Genomic DNA, 19,291 nt, shown 5'->3' with positions numbered 1-19,291 from the left:
AGAAAGGGCTGTCGAGCCAATGATGATGATGATCATTGATGGCTAGTAGAAATATGTGTACCTACTGAATATACCTGCATAATAATAGTATGTACCAACATTTACACACACATATGTATATGGTTTTAGGACTTTTTATATGTGAATAATATAGCAGTGTAACTTATTTTATTAAAAAACCAAATTGCATATTCTGTGCATGCATCCACTAACTAGCATGAAATGTGTGCAATATGTAGATATGTGTATTATATTATCTTATTTAAAATGCATACGACAAAATTACTTCTTACCTATTTTTTCTTGAAAAATCTTTAAGTTATACGTTATACAAATTAGAAAAATTTACATTGAATAAATTGACCCTCCAGAAAACTTCTTATAATATTACAAAAGGTTAGAACTTGCCGAATTGGATGGAATATCCACAAAATAAAAAAATCTTCATCGTTTGTCTCATCTTTCGCTTTAATATTGAGTTGGGTGGTTTCATTCTTCTTCTCTACGTGCCTTCATCGCGACGGAGGTTGGCAATTATTATTGCTATTCTAACTTTTGACATTACAGCCCGAAAGAGTTTAGTTAAGTTGCATCCAAACCATTCTCTGAGATTTCTCAGCCAGGACATTTTTCTCCTACCTATGCGGCGCCTTCCTTGAATATTTCCCTGCATAATTAATTTTAGGAGTTTATATCTGTGACCATGTGTTATATGACCCGAGTATTGAAGTTTTCTTATTTTGATGGAATCCAGTATCTCCCTGCTGTTCTGTATTCTTATTAGTACTTCCTCATTGGTTATTCTGTCTGTCCAGGAGATTCTCAGCATTCTTCGATATGTCCACGTTTTAAATGCTTTCAGTCTATTGAGACATTGTTTATTAAGAGTCCATGTCTCCACACCATACAAAAGAACAAAACATACATAACATTTTAGAACTCGCTTTTCTAAATGTGGTTTCATTGTTTTTCTCTAAATCTTCATTATCTTCGAAACCGATAAATTATCGTCAAAAGAAACAACTCTTGAAAATTCTGGTCCTTTATTTTGCCGAATTCTGTGTTTTGATGAATTGGCAGGTAAAAAATGGATTGTTACATTATCCAAACTCACGTCAGGTTTATGGTTATCAACAACTAAGAGAACGTTTCTAATCGTGTCTGCCATTTTATTGTCGAAGTCAATAAACCATTAACCAATATAATTTATAACTTCAACGAAGTGGGTAGATATAGAAATTTTTAGACAAGTAATGGCTTGTTGTATATTTCGGAAAAGGGTCCAACGTTATTACCTGAAAGACCTAATAAACCAGACATAATTTTAATTTTTTTGGAAATTATGGATACAAAGTTGTTCGTCTACTTGAAAAATATTCTATTAAGCGGTATTGTTTTATTAAAACGTATTCCTATAAGCGGATAAATTTATTAAGGAGTAAATGGAAACGTTTCGGGACCTCAAATTTCTATTCCTTAAACCGGGATATTACTATAACCGGTACTTTAATAAGCGGGTTCGACTGTAATTTCCACATACTAATATATTTCTCAAATTGGGCTCTGTACCGCCATTCTTTACTATATGACGAATATGTGTGCCAAATATCTCGACAAAATATTCAGAATTAAAGCTGCAATCTTGGAACGCGTTTTCCGCGCGCTGATGTTGCCTCTTAAGGAAGACAAAGCACAAAAGATCCACGAGATAATGAAACATTACATATCAACAATATTTGGATGCATGGATAACTCATAATGCAGAGCAAATTCAAGAGATTGAAAGTTGTGTTGAAATCGCTAGAGCCAAATTTGTAAATATGAAAAAAGCATACAAAAAAATTCAATGATGAGTCTAAGAATAAGGATACTCCGCTGCTATGTTTTTACTCTACGGCTTTGAGGGTTCAAATTGAAACAATTAGAGATAAAAAAATTAGGAGCGTTTAAACGTTGGTAATATCGTAGAATGTTGCGAATATCATGGATAGGCAGAATTACCAATATGTCCTATGCAGAGTTAATAAAAATGAGGAAATAGTTCAAACTATTAAAAAGTGAAAACTTAAACTAGATGGGCATTTTAATGTATTGCAAAATGTAGTGAAACTGGTTAGAACTAGAATGTCCGTACATCAACAATGTAAATAAACATATAATCTTCTTTATCAATGGATAATTGACATGTACATGTTCGTATCAATCTATTAAGGCGCTATTAAGATACTATAATATCTGTAATATTATGGCAATTGTTAATATGCCCATCTAGCCTCATTTTTCAGAAGAGCATTTTGAAAGTTTGAATCATATTTTGCCAACCCAAAAACAAAAAGTAGTCAAGTAACATATCAAGTTCTGCCCTACCTAATAAGTACCACAGCGAACATACCATATACTGTCATTCTCATTTTTAAGGGTTTTCCCTTCATAATAGACACACCAAACTTGAAGAAATGGTACTAAATATCACATCAAGCAAATAATCTCATTTTGGCAAAAATCAGTCATATCAAGTTTTGCCATACCACTACAGATATAATACTATACAGGGTGGTCCTTAAGTAATTGTACAAAAAGAAACAGTAGATTCTACACTCTAAAATATTACGATTTAACCCAACTTACTTTAATAAAATGTTGATATTAAGAAAGATACAGGGTGGTAAAGTTAAACTTTTTTTTTATTTATTATTGAATATTTCCTGACAGGTATGAGATAACAACATGAACTTGTTTGGTATGTGGGGTTTTTTGTGTCGAGAAAACTAAATTCCCTACCAAAAATTATATATTGCCCAGAGGGCGCCACATACGCCTTTCAGCACTCATTTATTACGTTCAATTTTTTTTATCCCTCACTCTGTATAATTTTGACATTAAAATTTTTATTCTCCTATTAGTTTTACTTAAAAAAGGTATACTTCTTTCATCTCCCTAAACTCAACCGTTTTCGAGATAAACGCATTTTAAATCTGCGATACACCATCATTTTTAGCATAATATCATTGTAGTTACACCCGAAAAATATCTTAAAACCATAAAATTATCCAAAAATGTATCGCAAATTTCTTCAAATGGAATTTGAGACGCAATGACATAAATTTGAGAACTGGCACAATTATTATGGTTTTAAGTTACTTTTCGGGTGTAACTGCAATGATATTATGCTAAAAATGATGGTGTATCGCAGATTTAAAATGCGTTTATCTCGAAAACGGTTAAGTTCAGGGAGATGAAAGAGGTATACCTTTTTGAAGTAAAACTAATAGGAGAATAAAAATCTTAATGTCAAAATTATACAGAGTGAGGGATAAAAAAATTGAACGTAATAAATGAGTGCTGAAAGGCGTATGTGGCGCCCTCTGGGCAATACATAATTTTTGGTAGGGAATTTAGTTTTCTCGGCCCAAAAAACCCCCACATACCAAATTTCATGTGGTTATCTCATACCTGTCAGGAAATATTCAATAATAAATAAAAAAAGTTTAACTTTACCACCTTGTATCTTTCTTAATATCAACATTTTATTAAAGTAAATTGGGTTAAATCGTAATATTTTAGAGTGTAGAATCTACTGTTTCTTTTTGTACAATTACTTAAGGACCACCCTGTATGAAATGTATTCAATACTCTCACATTACTGCAACTTACCCATTATAATAGCTTCCTGTAAACAGTTGAATAGATGTCCGAACACTATTAGTTTGGATAGATTTATATCCACTGGCAAAGATGCCATAACGTGTCCTAAGAATGTAAGGTCACCATCAGCTATTTTGTATTCATTTCGGCAAGTTTGTAACAAAGCACCTGCCTGCAAACAAGACGGATTATTTTAAAAATCACAATATAAGTCGAAATATAATTACAATATAATTTTGAAGTCGAACAAAGCCAAATCGTACAACAGCATGGCCCTTTACTGATTTTAAAAGTTTAGTTACAATTTTACAATTTACAGCACAAACACATGGCAAAAAACGGCAAAATAGTCACAAAAATTCAAGATGTAAGTCACAATGACGACCTTTTGTGGATTTTGGCTAAATTAGCTTTTGTAGGTCTTTTTACGCACATGCATTTGAAACAAGTAATATTCATTATTTAATATTATGTTTTAAATTGATTCAAGTTTTCTGCTCCCTTCACAGATATATTAAATTTAATAAATTGTCACAAGATACAGACTTTGAGAACTCAAATCATTGCGATTAATCGATGGGATTACTGACTTTTTCAAACGTCTTTTACCATTATGCAAAGCTAATATATAGTAGATAATTTAATACTTTTATAAAAAATTGTGATATATAATTATGTTCATGCGTATTTCTTAGTATAAATAACAGAGGTTATGTTTTTAGTCCAATATGAAAAAAGTTCCGGTTTTTAAGTAAGTATCATTAAAATACAGGGTGGGTTAAAGAAAAGAGTCCACCTCGATATTTGGCAATAGGTATTAGATTTTAAGGAAATGCCGAAACAGGTCGATTTTTATTTTTAAATTACAATTTTTTGATATATATTTCATACTAGTGACGTCATCCATCTGGGAGTGATGACGTAATCGATGATTTTTTTAAATGGGAATAGGGGTCGTCTGGTAGCTCATTTGAAAGAGTGTTCAATTCTCTATTCAGTAATATAAACAATAATATAATTATTTATAGGTGACCAAAAAAATTATTTTCGAATTAAATTAATTGGCGCAAAAAGAAGAATGTATGTATGTATTTATTTAACTCAAAATACATTATATTGCTGTCAGAAAATAGAAAAAAAATAGCAATTTTATTTGGCAAAAATAAACATTGCATCTCGCTTAAATTAAATGTTCAAACTGTCAAGAGGTAGGTGGGAGGCTATTTGTGATTTAACTTAAGCGAAAAGAAATGTTTATTTGCAAAATAAACATTTTTTTCTATTTTCTGACAGCAGTACAATATATTTTGAGTTAAATTAATTACATACATTCTTTTTTTTTGCGTCAATTAATCTAATTCAAAATGTTTTTTGTTCACCCTGTATAAATATAATGTTTATATTATCGAATAGAGAATTGAACACCCTTTCAAATGAGCTACTACATAACCTCTATTCCCATTTAAAAAAAAATCATCGATTACGTCATCAGGCTCTGATGGATGACGTCACTAGTATGAAATATATGTTAAAAAATTGCAATATAAAAATAAAAATCGACCTGTTTCGGCATTTCCTTAAAATCTAATAACTACTGCCAAATATCGAAGTGGACTCTATTCTTTAAGCCACCCTGTACTTACACTAATGTAATCGTCTTTTTTAAAGTGGAAAGATTCCATGTCAATCATTTTATATTACTCACCAATTAATTTAAAACATGTAAAAATAAATAATGAATATTACTGTTTTCAAATGCATGCGCGCTCATGTTTTGACATTAAAAACCTCAAAGAAGGTAGTTCAGCCGAAATTCACGAGAGGTCGTCATTGTGGCTTAACATCGCGAATAGGGCTTTTCATTCACAGTCATTTGTTTCGAGCTTCTGTCATATGTCGTGTAATCCGTGTATATTAATATTATACACAGATTATACAACATATGACAGAAGCTCGAAACAAATGACAATCGATGAAAAGCCCTATAACAAACAAGGAAACTCTATCACTTCAAAAATAAAAGTTATCGTTGAAAAGTGTCAACAGCTTTAGGAGAGACACAAACACGTTAAATAACAGGTTTGTTTGTTAGAATTATGGAATTGGGACAAATACCAGACGAAAGATGCAATATATTAGTACCTGTTTATGAAAACAAAGGATATGTAGAAAAGTGCGCAAATTACAAGACCATAAAACTACTTAGATATACCATGAACATATGGACGGTAGAAGGCTCAAATAAACCGAAATCTACTAAAATCAGTTTGGATTTAAGCAAGGCACACCAATAACCACTACAGCTACCAAACTAAGAGTGACACAGAGACGAATGGAGCGGTCCATGTTAGGAATAACTCTGAGAGAGTTGTTTTTTGAGACAAAATCAAAAACTAAGAGACCAGGGGAAGAACAAAGTTAACTGACGTCATCGAAAGGATTGCCAGACTAATATGGAGATGGCAGGACACAGCCAGAATGACAGATGGGCGATGGACAAAGAGGTTAATGGAATGGAGACCAAGAGAAAACAAGAGAAGCGTCGGTCGACCGTATACAAGATGGACCGACGATTTAAGAAGAATAAATAAAAACTGGATGAGAGCGGCGCAGGATAAACAGAGTTGGAAACAAGGGCAGGAGGCATATGTTCAGCAGTGGACTTTTGAGGCTGAAGAAAGAAACAGAAGAATAGAATGGAATGACTACATAAGCCAAATGACAACAAATAGAGTAGTACGGACAGCGAGAGACGGTTCCCCAATAGGAAGCCGATCAGTGGGAAGACCACGAAAACGATGGAACGGCAACTTACTAGAGGCACATTGAAAAAACAGAGAGAGTCATGTGTATACAAAAAGAAGAAGAAAAATAAATAATAATTAACAATAGTAAAAAGTAATAGTAATTAATATGAAAAAGTAATGGAGAAATGGATGGATATACATTAAAATAATACAATACTGCAGATACAGTACACTTTAAACAAAAAATCCATTTAAAAAATTGTCGCATAGCTGTGTCTGGAGCTGAGTAAACATATGAAATAAATACATACATACATAAGTAAAATGTCACAAGGAAATAGTTTCAGAACAACATGAAATAAATACATCCAAAAAGGCGTTTCGTTCAAAAAAGTAAAAGGTTACCTCTTTAAGGCTGAGAATTGTCATTCTAATATTCTTCAGATTGGGTGGGTTCATAGCTAATGACAAGATTTGTTGTGGAGTATCATTTAATTCCAACATTTTTGCTTGTAAAACTACTCGTTCTAACGGAGCCCTTAATATATCTGGTATGCTGGAGGCCGCCATATTTTGCTAAAACAATATTTGATTAGTCTAGCTATAGATAAGCAGAATTTTCGAAAACAATACTCTTTCTAATTAATTAAAGAATCAAAATAAAATTAATTAAAATTATTATTTCAAAAAATATAAATTATTAAGAAATAGCTCACAGCCTTTTCTTAAAAAAATATTTTTCTTTTCTTTTTCTTGTGGTAGGTCATGATCTTACTGATTCTCCCAACTTCACTCTCGAGATGCTTATATCTGATTCTCTTGTTATTTCTTATGTGACCTTCCACATAAGGTTAGGTCCACATACAGTCCATTGTGGCCTTAGGTGACACTTTTACGAAGTCCTAGGACTCGAGTTGATAATGCTCAAATACATTGATGTTTATCCTATCCAACCCTTATACAGTGATGAACGCGCTAATAACCGGCAAAATAGCTCAAAAGATGGAAAACATAATACATTGCGAAACAAAAAGAGATGAAACTAGTGGAGGTGGAAATTATCGTTATAAACGTCTAAAATAACATTACATTATGTACATATATATTACATATACATCTAAAATAACATTACATATATATTATTATAGTTTTCCACCTTTAGACGTATCAGAGGAGTATGACAACTGTCACTGTGACAGTAGAATTTTATAAATACTCCTGTCACATACGTCTAAAGGTGGAAAACTATGTAATGTAATGTTAATTAATACGTGTATAACGATAATTTCCACCTCCACTAGTTTCATCTCTTTTTGTTTCGCAATGTATTATGTTTTCCATCTTTTAAGCCATTTTGCCGGTTATTAGCGTGCTCATCACTGTATACCAACAGCTTATTTATTTCTCGTTGATTGATTGTCCTTCTTCTTCTTCTTTTTCTTCAAGTGCCCTGTCCGTTGCGGACGTTGGCTATTAACATGGCAATTCTGATCTTGCTTGCGGCACTTCTGAATAATTCGACTGATGTTATCCGTAACCACTTCCGCAGATTTTGGAGCCGAGTTGTCTTCTGCCTGGCCCTCGCTTACTGTCTATTTTCCCCTGGACAATCAATTGCAGTAGACGGTACTTATCGCGTCTCAATATATGGCCTAGATATTCATGTTTGTTTTTGTTTAATTGTGCTCACGATTTCTTTCTCTTTTCCGATTCTGTGGATTACTTCTATGTTGATGACATGCTCGGTCCAGGATATACGAAGAATGTGTCGGTACACCCACATTTAGAATGCTTCTATATTAAGTTACATTCAAGATGCAGTAGAAATAAACCCAGACACGTTAAATGCTACTAGGAGCACTCCCGAATCATAATTTACAATGTACTGATATAGAATTGTTTTTTTAAAGAAATTCAAAAAAATTATAGTTCAGCAATTAATAAAAAAAATTAAATTTACATCAAAGACCATGAAATCATAGATTCTCATCCCAATCTAATTTAGTTATTAAACAGTGTTTCGGGAAAGTGAAAACCATTATTGTTTGTTTTTTAACCAAGAGGAGTGATTCAAATTTACCGCGCCGTAATGCTTGTTTCTAATTGGTCCAACCGCGGGCAAGTTTACTCCACTGTTATTAACTTTTGACACTAATGACATTTCTGAAATTTTGGAACTTCTGTCATTTTATAGGTTAATTAAGTATATCGGCGATTTTTTGTGTTTTCTGCATTATTCCTTTAATTTTTAGATTTTTAGTCCGCTTTTATATAAAAACAGTTGTTTTTAGAACTCTTTAGAGATGTGTTAGTATAATATAATATGTATGGATTATCATCGAAAGCTGATATGATCAACCAAAAAAGAAGATGAATTTGGTGACGTTTCTAGTAACTTTCTTGGGTGTGAATCTGTCTTTTTTAGTTTACTCCTCTTGGTAAAAAAATCAACTATAGTGATAATGATTCGACGAAATGAATTGGTACACTAACAAACAATTCGGGATTAGAAAGTGGACATATCGTTTGGCGAGTCATATAAACCGATCATATCATACCGCAGTCATATAAACCCAAACAAACAACAATCGTTTGGCGAGAACAATAATGTTTTTAAACTGTTTCCGGGAAGGTTCAATGATGGTAAACATATTGTTTTAGTTTTTAGAAGTAAAAGTAGTATGTAGGAAAAAACTAAGTATGATATTTCTTAAAATTTGACAAATTGGAAAGTTATATAGAAAAATATTTGGTTCTTAAGAAATGGGTATGAAAGGTTTTGAAAGAGGCTTGTTTTTGATTTTGTGGAAAAGATCGGTAGAAGGGATAAGAAAGTTGGAGTCTGAATTTGCAAGAGGAGAGGGTCACTGTATAATGGATATCTGAAGAGAGCAGTCGAGTTTTCAAAAGTGAGAAATCAGTGTAAAGTGGTGTGATCGGCCTTTGCGAGCAGAATCAAGTTGAAACCAAATTGTCGACCGGTTGAAAAGTTAATTTTCCTGGTCCGAGGGAGATTCCTTTGTTTTGTCTAGAACGAGTAGCTGATTGATATATATTTGCACAAGATATCGAGCAAGGAGAAAATTGAGTAACAAAATTCGAGCAAGTTCCTGTTGTGTTGTTTTGGAAGCAGTTTGGACGAGAGGGACTTTGTCGCAACATCCAGAGAGTACGTTGGGAGAATCGAGAACCACGCAATCCAGAAAAAGAGGAAGTGAAGAAACAAAAAGGTTAGTCAAATCATTTGTCGGAATGGAGAGAATTTGTTTATATCAAAATCATATTGGCTTATTTGTTTATTGAACATTACTATAACGCAGTTAGTCATTTCAAATTTAAGAATTCAATTCAAATGAATAAAAGTAAATTTTATTAAATTTAGTATGAGAAAATAATAATTTATTTAAATAATTTTTTTTGTTAAAACAAAGAGATATCAGAATTAAAGTTTGATTTATTAAGTAAGAAATTGTTGCAACAAAGTTAAAATTTAGTATTTTTTAAATCATATGTACACGGCTTATTTGGTAAATGAATAATATATATTACATTTATATGGTATTGAATGTTTTTAATTTCCCTGTTCCATCCTGGAAGAAGTAAGCAACTAGAAATACTAGAAGTTACAAATCATAGGTATTGTATCAAATACAAAATTGGCCCTGAGAATAAAATTTATTGGAATATTTAATTTGAATTTAGTTTTGTTTTACATAGGCAGTGATTAAAGTAATTGATTAATTAATTAAATTAAGAATTTGCTAATCAACCTAAATAAAAAGATAAAGTAGAGCATAAAAGTACATATATGCATTGTAAATCCCAAATCATGATTTCCAAAGTTTATACATTGTAAATTATGATTCGGGAGTGCTCCTAGTAGCATTTAACGTGTCTTGGTTTGTTTATTTCTACTGCATCTTGATTGTAAATTTAGTATAGTTTTTTTGTGAGCGTCTCTGTCAGAGACGCTTAAATGCTGCTCTAGCTCGTTCTGTTCTCGCCTTAATTTCTGTGCCCTGTTTCCATTTTGCATTTACGTTGGTGCAAAGGTATATACATAATCTTCTACATTGATGGTCCAGGTTTTCGAAATAAGTTACAACTGGGCGAATAATTGACTTGCATAGTGTTAGTTTAGATTATCTTTTTAACAGTGTAAATCTAACTAATGTTGAAATGAAGTATAGTGCTCTATTCCCAGCAGTGATTCTGGTTGAGATCTATTTTTCTACTTGGTTTTCATCTGTGATTACCGCCCCCAGATACTTAAACTCCTTTACTACTTCGAATTGTGATTATTAAGAGTTATGTTCTGTCTAATTCTAGGCCTTAAATTTTTGGTTACTACCATGTATTTCGTCTATTCTTCATTTTTTCGGAGACTCAAATTACCTGTTTCCTCCTCGAATTGTGAAAAGCTGTTTCATCTCTCTGAGATGCATGATGTATGTTTTTACTTTTCCTAATATACCTACTAAAGAAATACTAACATCTTCATAAAGATCACGATAGCGTTGAATTTGACGCTTGTTAAATAATCTTCATGGTTACAAAGTACCTATATTTTGACAAACATATTAGATTCAACAGTTTTGATACACTGGAGTGCAAAATTAACCGGACACCTTAAAAATAGGTCATTTTTGATGTCTCGAATTTCCTAAACCTGTTGTCCCATTTAAGTGATTTTTTAATATGTTATAGCCTTACCCTTTATGGGTGTACCAGTGAAACTGTTTTTTTCTCAAACTTCGCATCACCCTGTGAAATATTCTAGCATTTATAAAATACTAAAATTAAAACCCAACTATAGTCTTATGTTTTCTCAACATTCTGTTTTTTGATTCATTCGCTTAAGTAGGACCATAAAAAAGTTAGGAAATTTAACAACTAGCCATGTTCTTTATCAATACAGGGTGTTTCTAAATAAGTGCGACAAACTTTAAGGGGTAATTCTACATGAAAAAATAATGACAGTTTGCTTTATAAACCTATGTCCGCAAATGCTTCATTTCTGAGATAGAGGGTGTTGAAATTTTTCTTACAAACTGACGATTTATTTATTGCTTAAAAACCAGTTGAGATATGCAAATTAAATTTGTTGGTGGTAGGACGTAGTTATTGTACATTTTTGGACATACAAGTAATAATTTAATATTAACCATTGGTGCGCATACGGGTAATATAAGTCCTCATATTACCCGTATGCGCGCCAATGGTGAATATTAAATTCTTAATTGTATGTCAAAAAATGTGCAATAACTACTTCTTAAAACCAACCAAATTTCATTTGCATATCTCAACCGGTTTTAAAGCAATAAATAAATCGTCAGTTTGTAAGAAAACTTTTAACAGCCCCCATCTCGGAAACGAAGCATTTGCAGACATATCGTTGATAAAGCAAACTGTCCTAAGTAAAGTACCTAACTTTTTTATTATCAAACATAAGCGAATGAATCAAAAAAAAAATGTTGAGAAAACATGAGGCTAGAGTTAGATTTTAATTTCAGTATTTTATAAATGCTAGAATATTCCACAAGGTGATGCGAACTTTGAGAAAAAAAACACAGTTTGATTGATACACCCGGTATACAATGAAAATTTAATTGTTTAGCAACAATACTATTACAGCGATATTGCTAAAGAATAAGGCTATAATATATTAAAAAAATCACTTAAATCGGACAACAGGTTTAGGAAATCCGAGACATAAAAAATGACTCATTCTTAAGGTATCCGGTTAATTTTGCACCCCAGTGTATAATATATGCAAATTTTACTTACTACACCTGAAAAGTTTTTGAATGATCTTTTAATGGTAAAACATTAATACAGTTGAGTCTAGGGTTCTTTACCCGTGCGTCATTAATACCTGGCGGGATAAAACACATACTTTTCATCTAGCATCATTGTTTTCCACGCATGAAACTTAAGACAAACCAGATACCGTCAATTATTAAATAAAGACACATGTTATTTTTATAAACGCTCTAGAGTCAGTATATCAAAAAGAGAGGTACAAAAAAGACGCATATGAACGTTTTCATATGCGTTTCTGGTTTGTTTACTTGTCACTGTCAGTTTTTCGTATTTTTTGCTGTTTTTTTTTGTCCTGTTTTTTCATTTAAAAGTTATTTATATTAAACCAACATTTGTTTTCACAATTAATGTTATACTGGAATTTGAAATTTTATGGTAAGTGATTTCATTTTGCCATTATCTGTATACAAAGTAAACCTCATTCACAGTTATTAAGGAATGGATTAGTTTAAATTTCCGTAAAAGTGAAATAAATAACAAAAAGAAAATATTTTAAAAATAAAATAAAAATTTTATTTTTCATCTTTTAGAAAATATTTTATTTTCAAATATTTATAATACCACAAATATTTAATATCACTAATGATATCAAAAGAATTTATTAAGCTACTTCAAATGTAGTAGTAATTTTGCACCAAAATTTTTAATTCTTAACATCAAATTTTATAATATAATCCGTGATCGGAGTAGATGCAACTTTCTGCCACTTGCTGTTGCGTGGAATAGATTTCCCACTTATTTCGTATGCTTTAAATCAGTGGTTCCCAACCGGGGAGCAATTGCCCCCCCCCCCCCAGTGGGCGATTTGAGATTTTCAGGGGGGCGACAGAGCGAAGGAGGCGATATTGGGGGTGATAGAGAAAAGGGGGCGATAAGGGGGGCGTTTAGCTTCCGGTAAACGAGAAATGGGTAATTGAGAAAAAAATACAATACTTTCGGTCGGATATCCATAGAATAATAAAAAGTAAATGTGTATACCAATGCAGGTAATAATAACACAAACATCTCGTCTAGTAACAGAGAGCTAGGAATCTTAATTCAATTTAATTCTCTAGGTATAGTCGCCTCGCAAATCGGCTAGAAAATTTAAACCGATTATAACAAAATTCAGTTTGGCAACATTGTGTGAATACCAAGTCCTCTGATATCAACAAAACCGTAATTTAGTCCAGAAAAACTGTTACAAAACAGATACTGTTATTGAATTTCTTAATACCACTGACCCCACACTGAGTACAACATTACAAGAGAAGCGAAATGACATCATTTCCTTTTTTAGAAAAACTTATCAGATATTTTTGAAAAATTAAATGAAATGAACCTACAATTACAAGGAAAGAACATAAATATGGTCAAAGCGAAGGGAGTAGTACAAAGTAGAAGGGAACTTTGACCAACTATACAGGGTGTTTAATTAGGAAAGTAACATACGTTAACTGTAGAAAGAGGACACTTGGGCGGTCTCAAAAATACCATACTTAATGGGTCTTACTTTATTAATAACAGAGATACTGGGTGTTTTATCTATTTTGCCATTTTCTTATTTGGTTCATAACTTCTTAACCAAACCGTATATTTATTTACAAATGTAAAAAATCCAGGCCCGGATTAAAAAATATTAGAAAAATGATCCGAACCAAAAACAACACCCTGTACATTAAATTTTTTTAAAATGGATATTTTAGTTCAAAAGAGGATGAAAAACAAAATTTAGTGGTGTACTTTGAATTTTCGGCAAAATGATTTTTCTGGTCAAATTTTGAATTTGAATTCTGAAATTATGTGAATTGCGAGAGCTCTAAGTAGAAAAAAATTAAATATAACTTACAACTTGTTAACCGCACTGTATATTTATTTTATATTTAACACGCGAATATTCTTTTAGGTGTCCAATCAATTATTTTATTTACAATTATAAAAAATCCAGGTCTGGATTAAAAAATATTGTAAAAATGTTCCGACCCCAAAAAACATCCTATATATTAAACTTTTTTAAAACGGTTTTTTTAGTTGAAAACAGGATGAAAAACTAAATTTAGTGGTATACATTGAATTTTCGGCAAAATGATTTTTCTGGTCAAATTTTGAATTTGAATTCTGAAATTATGTACCGGGTGTCCCAATAAGAATGGCTCTCGGCCATATCTCAGGAGCCGTTTATAGTACAGCTTTGAGATAAAAATTTTTATAACTAAAGTTGTCCCAGGAAAAGCCTGGAAATTATTTTCATAATTGTAAGTTCACCGCTAGAGGGCGAAATTGAATATCAAAAATTAAAAAATCTAAATTTTACAAAATTTGCCTAATGAAAGTGCACTGGAAATCCGATCATCGTATTCTTCATAAAATTCTACGCATGTTTGATTTCACAAGTTTAAATCTACCTTTGCAAATAAGAGGTAGGGGTGAGTGGGAACCTTGTTATGAAAAAATGGCTATAAGTCCGGTTCTGCTAAATCGAATTTTGCAAACTTGGTCTTGTTGAAAACAAATCTTTTTCGTCAATGTAAGAGTTATAATTTTGAACCAGCCTAATAAGTAATATGCCAGCTAGGGGGCGTTATTTAATTTTTTTCAGAAATCTAGTTTTCTTTGGAAAATTTTAAATACAAGTATGCATTTTTAATCCTGTATTATAAAATTAGATTAAATTAGCAATAGAATAGCGAAAACCGCATGTCGATACCTTTTTTCTATCTCGAGATATCTTAAGAAACGTGTAAATTTTAAGCATAACTGTTACCGTCACCGGTAAACTAAGTTAAGGAAAAGTAGTGTGCTATGGAAAATACAAAGAAGCATTTTCCAGATGTTAAAGTATATAAGTATAATTAATTAAAACAACAATAAGACAAACAACACAAAATATAACAAAGAAATAAACACAGCTACTTAGTGACGACCTAAATGAATTGTTGCCCATCATTTTCGATGCAAACATTTACTACATTACTCGAGAAAACATTTCGAAAGCAGAAATTGAGACTGCTGTTCAATCTACTCTAGAAAGAGTAAATCGAAAATGATGGGCAACAATTTGAACATTTAGGTCATCACTAAATAGTTTTTATTTTTTTTGTTATATTTTTTAGTGTTGTTTGTCTTATTGTTGCTTTAATTAATAGGGCTGTTTAGCGCTTCTCATTTGTTTTGAGCATCTGTCATAATATCGTATAATTCGTGTATAATATTAATGTACCACCACCTATGACAGAGGTTCGAAAGAAATGAGAAGCGTTGGAAAGCGCTATTATATACGTTGATATCTGGAAAATGTTCCTTTGTTTTTTCCATAGTACACTACTTTTCCTTAACTTCATTTACCGGTGACAGTAACAGTTACGTTTTTAAATTTACACGTTTCGTAAGATATCTCGAGATAGAAAAAAGGTATCAACATGCGGTTTTCGCTATTCTGTTGCTAATTTGGTCTAATTTTGTAATATAGGATTAAAAATGTATACTTGTATTTAATATTTTCCAAAGAAAACTAGATTTCTGAAAAAAATTAAATAACGCCTCCTAGCTGGCATATTACTTAGTAAGCTGGTTCAAAATTATAACTTTTACATTAACGAAAAAGAGCTGTTTTTAACAAGATCAAGTTTGCAAAATTCGATTTAGCAGAACCGGACTTACAGCCATTTTTTCATAACAAGGTTCCCACTCACCCCCACCTCTTATTTGCAAAGGTAGCCTTAAACTTGTGAAATCAAGTATGCGCAGAATTTTATGAAGAATACGATGATCAGATTTCCAGTGCACTTTCATTATGCAAATTTTGTAAAAATTTGATTTTTTAATTTTTGATATTCAATTACGCCCTCTAGCGGTGAACCTACAATAATGAAAATAATTTCCAGGCTTTTCCTGAGACAACTTTTGTGATAATTTTTTTTTTCTCAAAGCTGTACTATAAACGGTTCCTGAGATATGGCCGAGAGCCATTCTTATTGGGACACCCGGTACATATGTGAATTGCGAGAGCTCTAAGTAGAAAAAAAATTAAATACAACTTACAACTTGTTAACCGCACTGTATATTTATTTTATATTTAACACGCGAATATTCTTTTAGGTGTCCAATCAATTATTTTATTTACAATTATAAAAAATCCAGGTCTGGATTAAAAAATATTTTAAAAATGTTCCGACCCAAAAAACACCCTGTATATTAAATTTTTTTAAAATGGATTTTGCATTTGAGAAGAGAATGAAAACTAAATTTAGTGGTATACTTTGAATTTTCGGCAAAATGATTTTTCTGGTAAAATTTTGAATTTGAATTCTGAAATTATGTTAATTGCGAGAGCTCTAAATAGAAAAAATTAAAATGCGACTTAATTTTAATTAGTACCATTATTTAATCTAAATTGGTAAAATGTTAAAACATTTCAGTGTTTTTTTATTATCTGTGACAAATAGTTTATGGCGAATATTCATCTTTAAATAATGAATAAATAATAAAGAGTCAATAAAGAATACATCACTTTAATCAACAAAGTATCTAAAAATTATAACAAAACAGAGAAAATGTGCAGCATAACTGTTCAAAACTAAAGTATTTATTCAAAATTACCACCATCAAAAATTATTGTTATGTGTCAAAATGTTAATATTTTACCAGTTTAGATTAAATAATGGTATTAATTAAAATTAAATCATAGTTTATTTTTTTTACTTTGAGCTTCGAAATTCACATAATTTCAGAATTCAAATTCAAAATTTTACCAGAAAAATTATTTTGCCGAAAATTCAAAGTATACCATTAAATTTAGTTTACAGCCTCTTTTCAAATGCAAAATCCATTTTAAAAAAATTTAATATACAGGGTGTTTGTTTGGGTCGGAACATTTATACAATATTTTTTAATCCGGGCCTGGATTTTTTTATTTGTAAATAAATTAATTGATTGGACACCTAAAAGAATATTCGCGTGTTAAATATAAAATGAATATACAGTGCGGTTGACAAGTTGTAAGCTGTATTTCAATTTTTGCTACTTGGAGCTCTCGAAATTCACATAATTTCAGAATTTAAATTCAAAATTTGACCAGAAAAATCATTTTGCCAAAAATTCAAAGTATACCACTAAATTTAGTTTTTCATCCCTTTTCAACTGAAAAATCCATTTAAAAAAAAATAATGTACAGGGTGTTGTTTTTGGTTCGGAACATTTTTCTAATATTTTTTAATCCGGGCCTGGATTTTTTACATTTGTAAATAAATATACGGTTTGGTTAAGAAGTTATGAACCAAATAAGAAAATGGCAAAATAGATAAAACACCCAGTATCTCTGTTATTAATGGAGTAAGACCCATTAAGTATGGTATTTTTGAGACCGCCCAAGTGTCCTCTTTCTACAGTTAACGTATGTTACTTTCCCAATGAAACACCCTGTATAGTTGGTCAAGGTTCCCTTCTACTTTGTACTACTCCCTTCGCTTTGACCATATTTATGTTCTTTCCTTGTAATTGTAGGTTCATTTCATTTCATTTTTCAAAAATATCTGATAAGTTTTTCTAAAAAAGGAAATGATGTCATTTCGCTTCTCTTGTAATGTTGTACTCAGTGTGGGGTCAGTGGTATTAAGAAATTCAATAACAGTATCTGTTTTGTAACAGTTTTTCTGGACTAAATTACGGTTTTGTTGATATCAGAAGACTTGGTATTCACACAATGTTGCCAAACTGAATTTTCGGTATAAATTTTATAGCCGATTTGCGAGGCGACTATACCTAGAGAATTAAATTGAATTAAGATTCCTAGCTCTCTGTTACTAGACGAGATGTTTGTGTTATTATTACCTGCATTGGTATACACATTTACTTTTTATTATTCTATGGATATCCGACCGAAAGTATTTACATATAGACCAGGGCGCATCTGTAAAAATATTAGTACATTTGGACGTTGAGAGGTGACTCAAATTTTTTTGCAGAAATTGCTTGAAAATAACTTAAATAATAATATTTGAGTTATCCTCCCTCTCAAAAAGGTCCGGAGCATTGTTTAAATAATTAAAATGTCAAAAAATGAAGGAAAAATTCGATTTTTTTCTTCGTTTTTGGATTATAACTTTAAAAGTATTCATTTCTGAGAAAAGTTGTACTGACATAAAAGTTGCGTAATTAAATTTCCTACAATATAGAATTGGTTAAAAATTTAAAAAATAGTCACCCTTGTTGCAAAATAGCAATATTTGCGAAAAAAACATACAAAAACAAGTATTTGCATTTTACGTTTTTCAACCATTTATGCTACACTTAGGACCTTCATATTTCACCCAGAAAAACTTTATGATACATTAAAACAATATTGTAAATTTCATTACGATCGGTTCAACAGATTTTGCAAAATAAATTTTCAATCCAGCTTTCGCAATAAAAATTCATTTTTTAAAAATGTTACAGGACTGAAAATAAAGCAGATAGCATTATTGCAAAATAAAAACACATACTTTATCTTTTGAAATAACACTTTTTTTAGCAAAAACTTTCTTTGTTCATATATTTTAACTAAGAGAATAAAAGTTTATTGTTTTTAAACATATGCAATTGTTTAAACAATATTTCGCAAACAATAATAAAATTAGTTTGATTTTTGTGGAATTCAAATATTAAAATACAACAAAATATAGAGTAAGAAAATAATATATTAGATAAAGATTGGAAGACATTTTGGTGGAAATCAACTTGTGTGAATCGAACACCGCTGTCCTGCGCGTAGCATCAAAAATTAATGTTTATTTTAAAAATTTCCTGACGCCGTGGTAATTACTCGATTTTAATTTTGCAAATTGCAAATGAAAGGTACAGTACACTTCTATAAGCAAAAAAAAATTCAACTTGCTATCTGCTTTATTTTCAATCGTGCAACATTAAAAAAAAATGAATTTTTTTGCGAAAGCTGAATTGCAAAATTTATTTTGCAAAATCTATTAAACCGATCTTAATGAAATTTACAGTGTTGTTTTACTATATCATAAAGTTTTTCTGGGTAAAATATGAAGGTCCTATGTGTAGTGTAAATGGTTGAAAAACGTAAAATGAGAATACTTGTTTTTGTATGGTTT

The 19,291-nt window shown here is 31.1% G+C and overlaps 1 protein-coding gene across 2 annotated transcripts in view; it reads right to left on the bottom strand.

Annotated features, from left to right (window-relative positions):
- Window positions 1–19,291, bottom strand: part of LOC126880408 (probable ATP-dependent RNA helicase spindle-E) — a 383,599-nt gene that overhangs the window by 288,642 nt on the left and 75,666 nt on the right. For both annotated transcript variants that reach the window (XM_050644249.1, XM_050644250.1), the window contains exons 9-10: window positions 6,798–6,968; window positions 3,655–3,817 (exon numbers count right to left, since the gene is read on the bottom strand). In XM_050644249.1, the coding sequence (XP_050500206.1) occupies window positions 3,655–3,817; window positions 6,798–6,968 (334 nt within the window). The remainder of the gene's footprint in view (window positions 1–3,654; window positions 3,818–6,797; window positions 6,969–19,291) is intronic.

This window comes from Diabrotica virgifera, chromosome 2, assembly GCF_917563875.1.
Source record: "Diabrotica virgifera virgifera chromosome 2, PGI_DIABVI_V3a".
Lineage (NCBI taxonomy): Eukaryota > Metazoa > Arthropoda > Insecta > Coleoptera > Chrysomelidae > Diabrotica > Diabrotica virgifera.
This window is presented reverse-complemented; position numbering and strand designations above follow the sequence as displayed.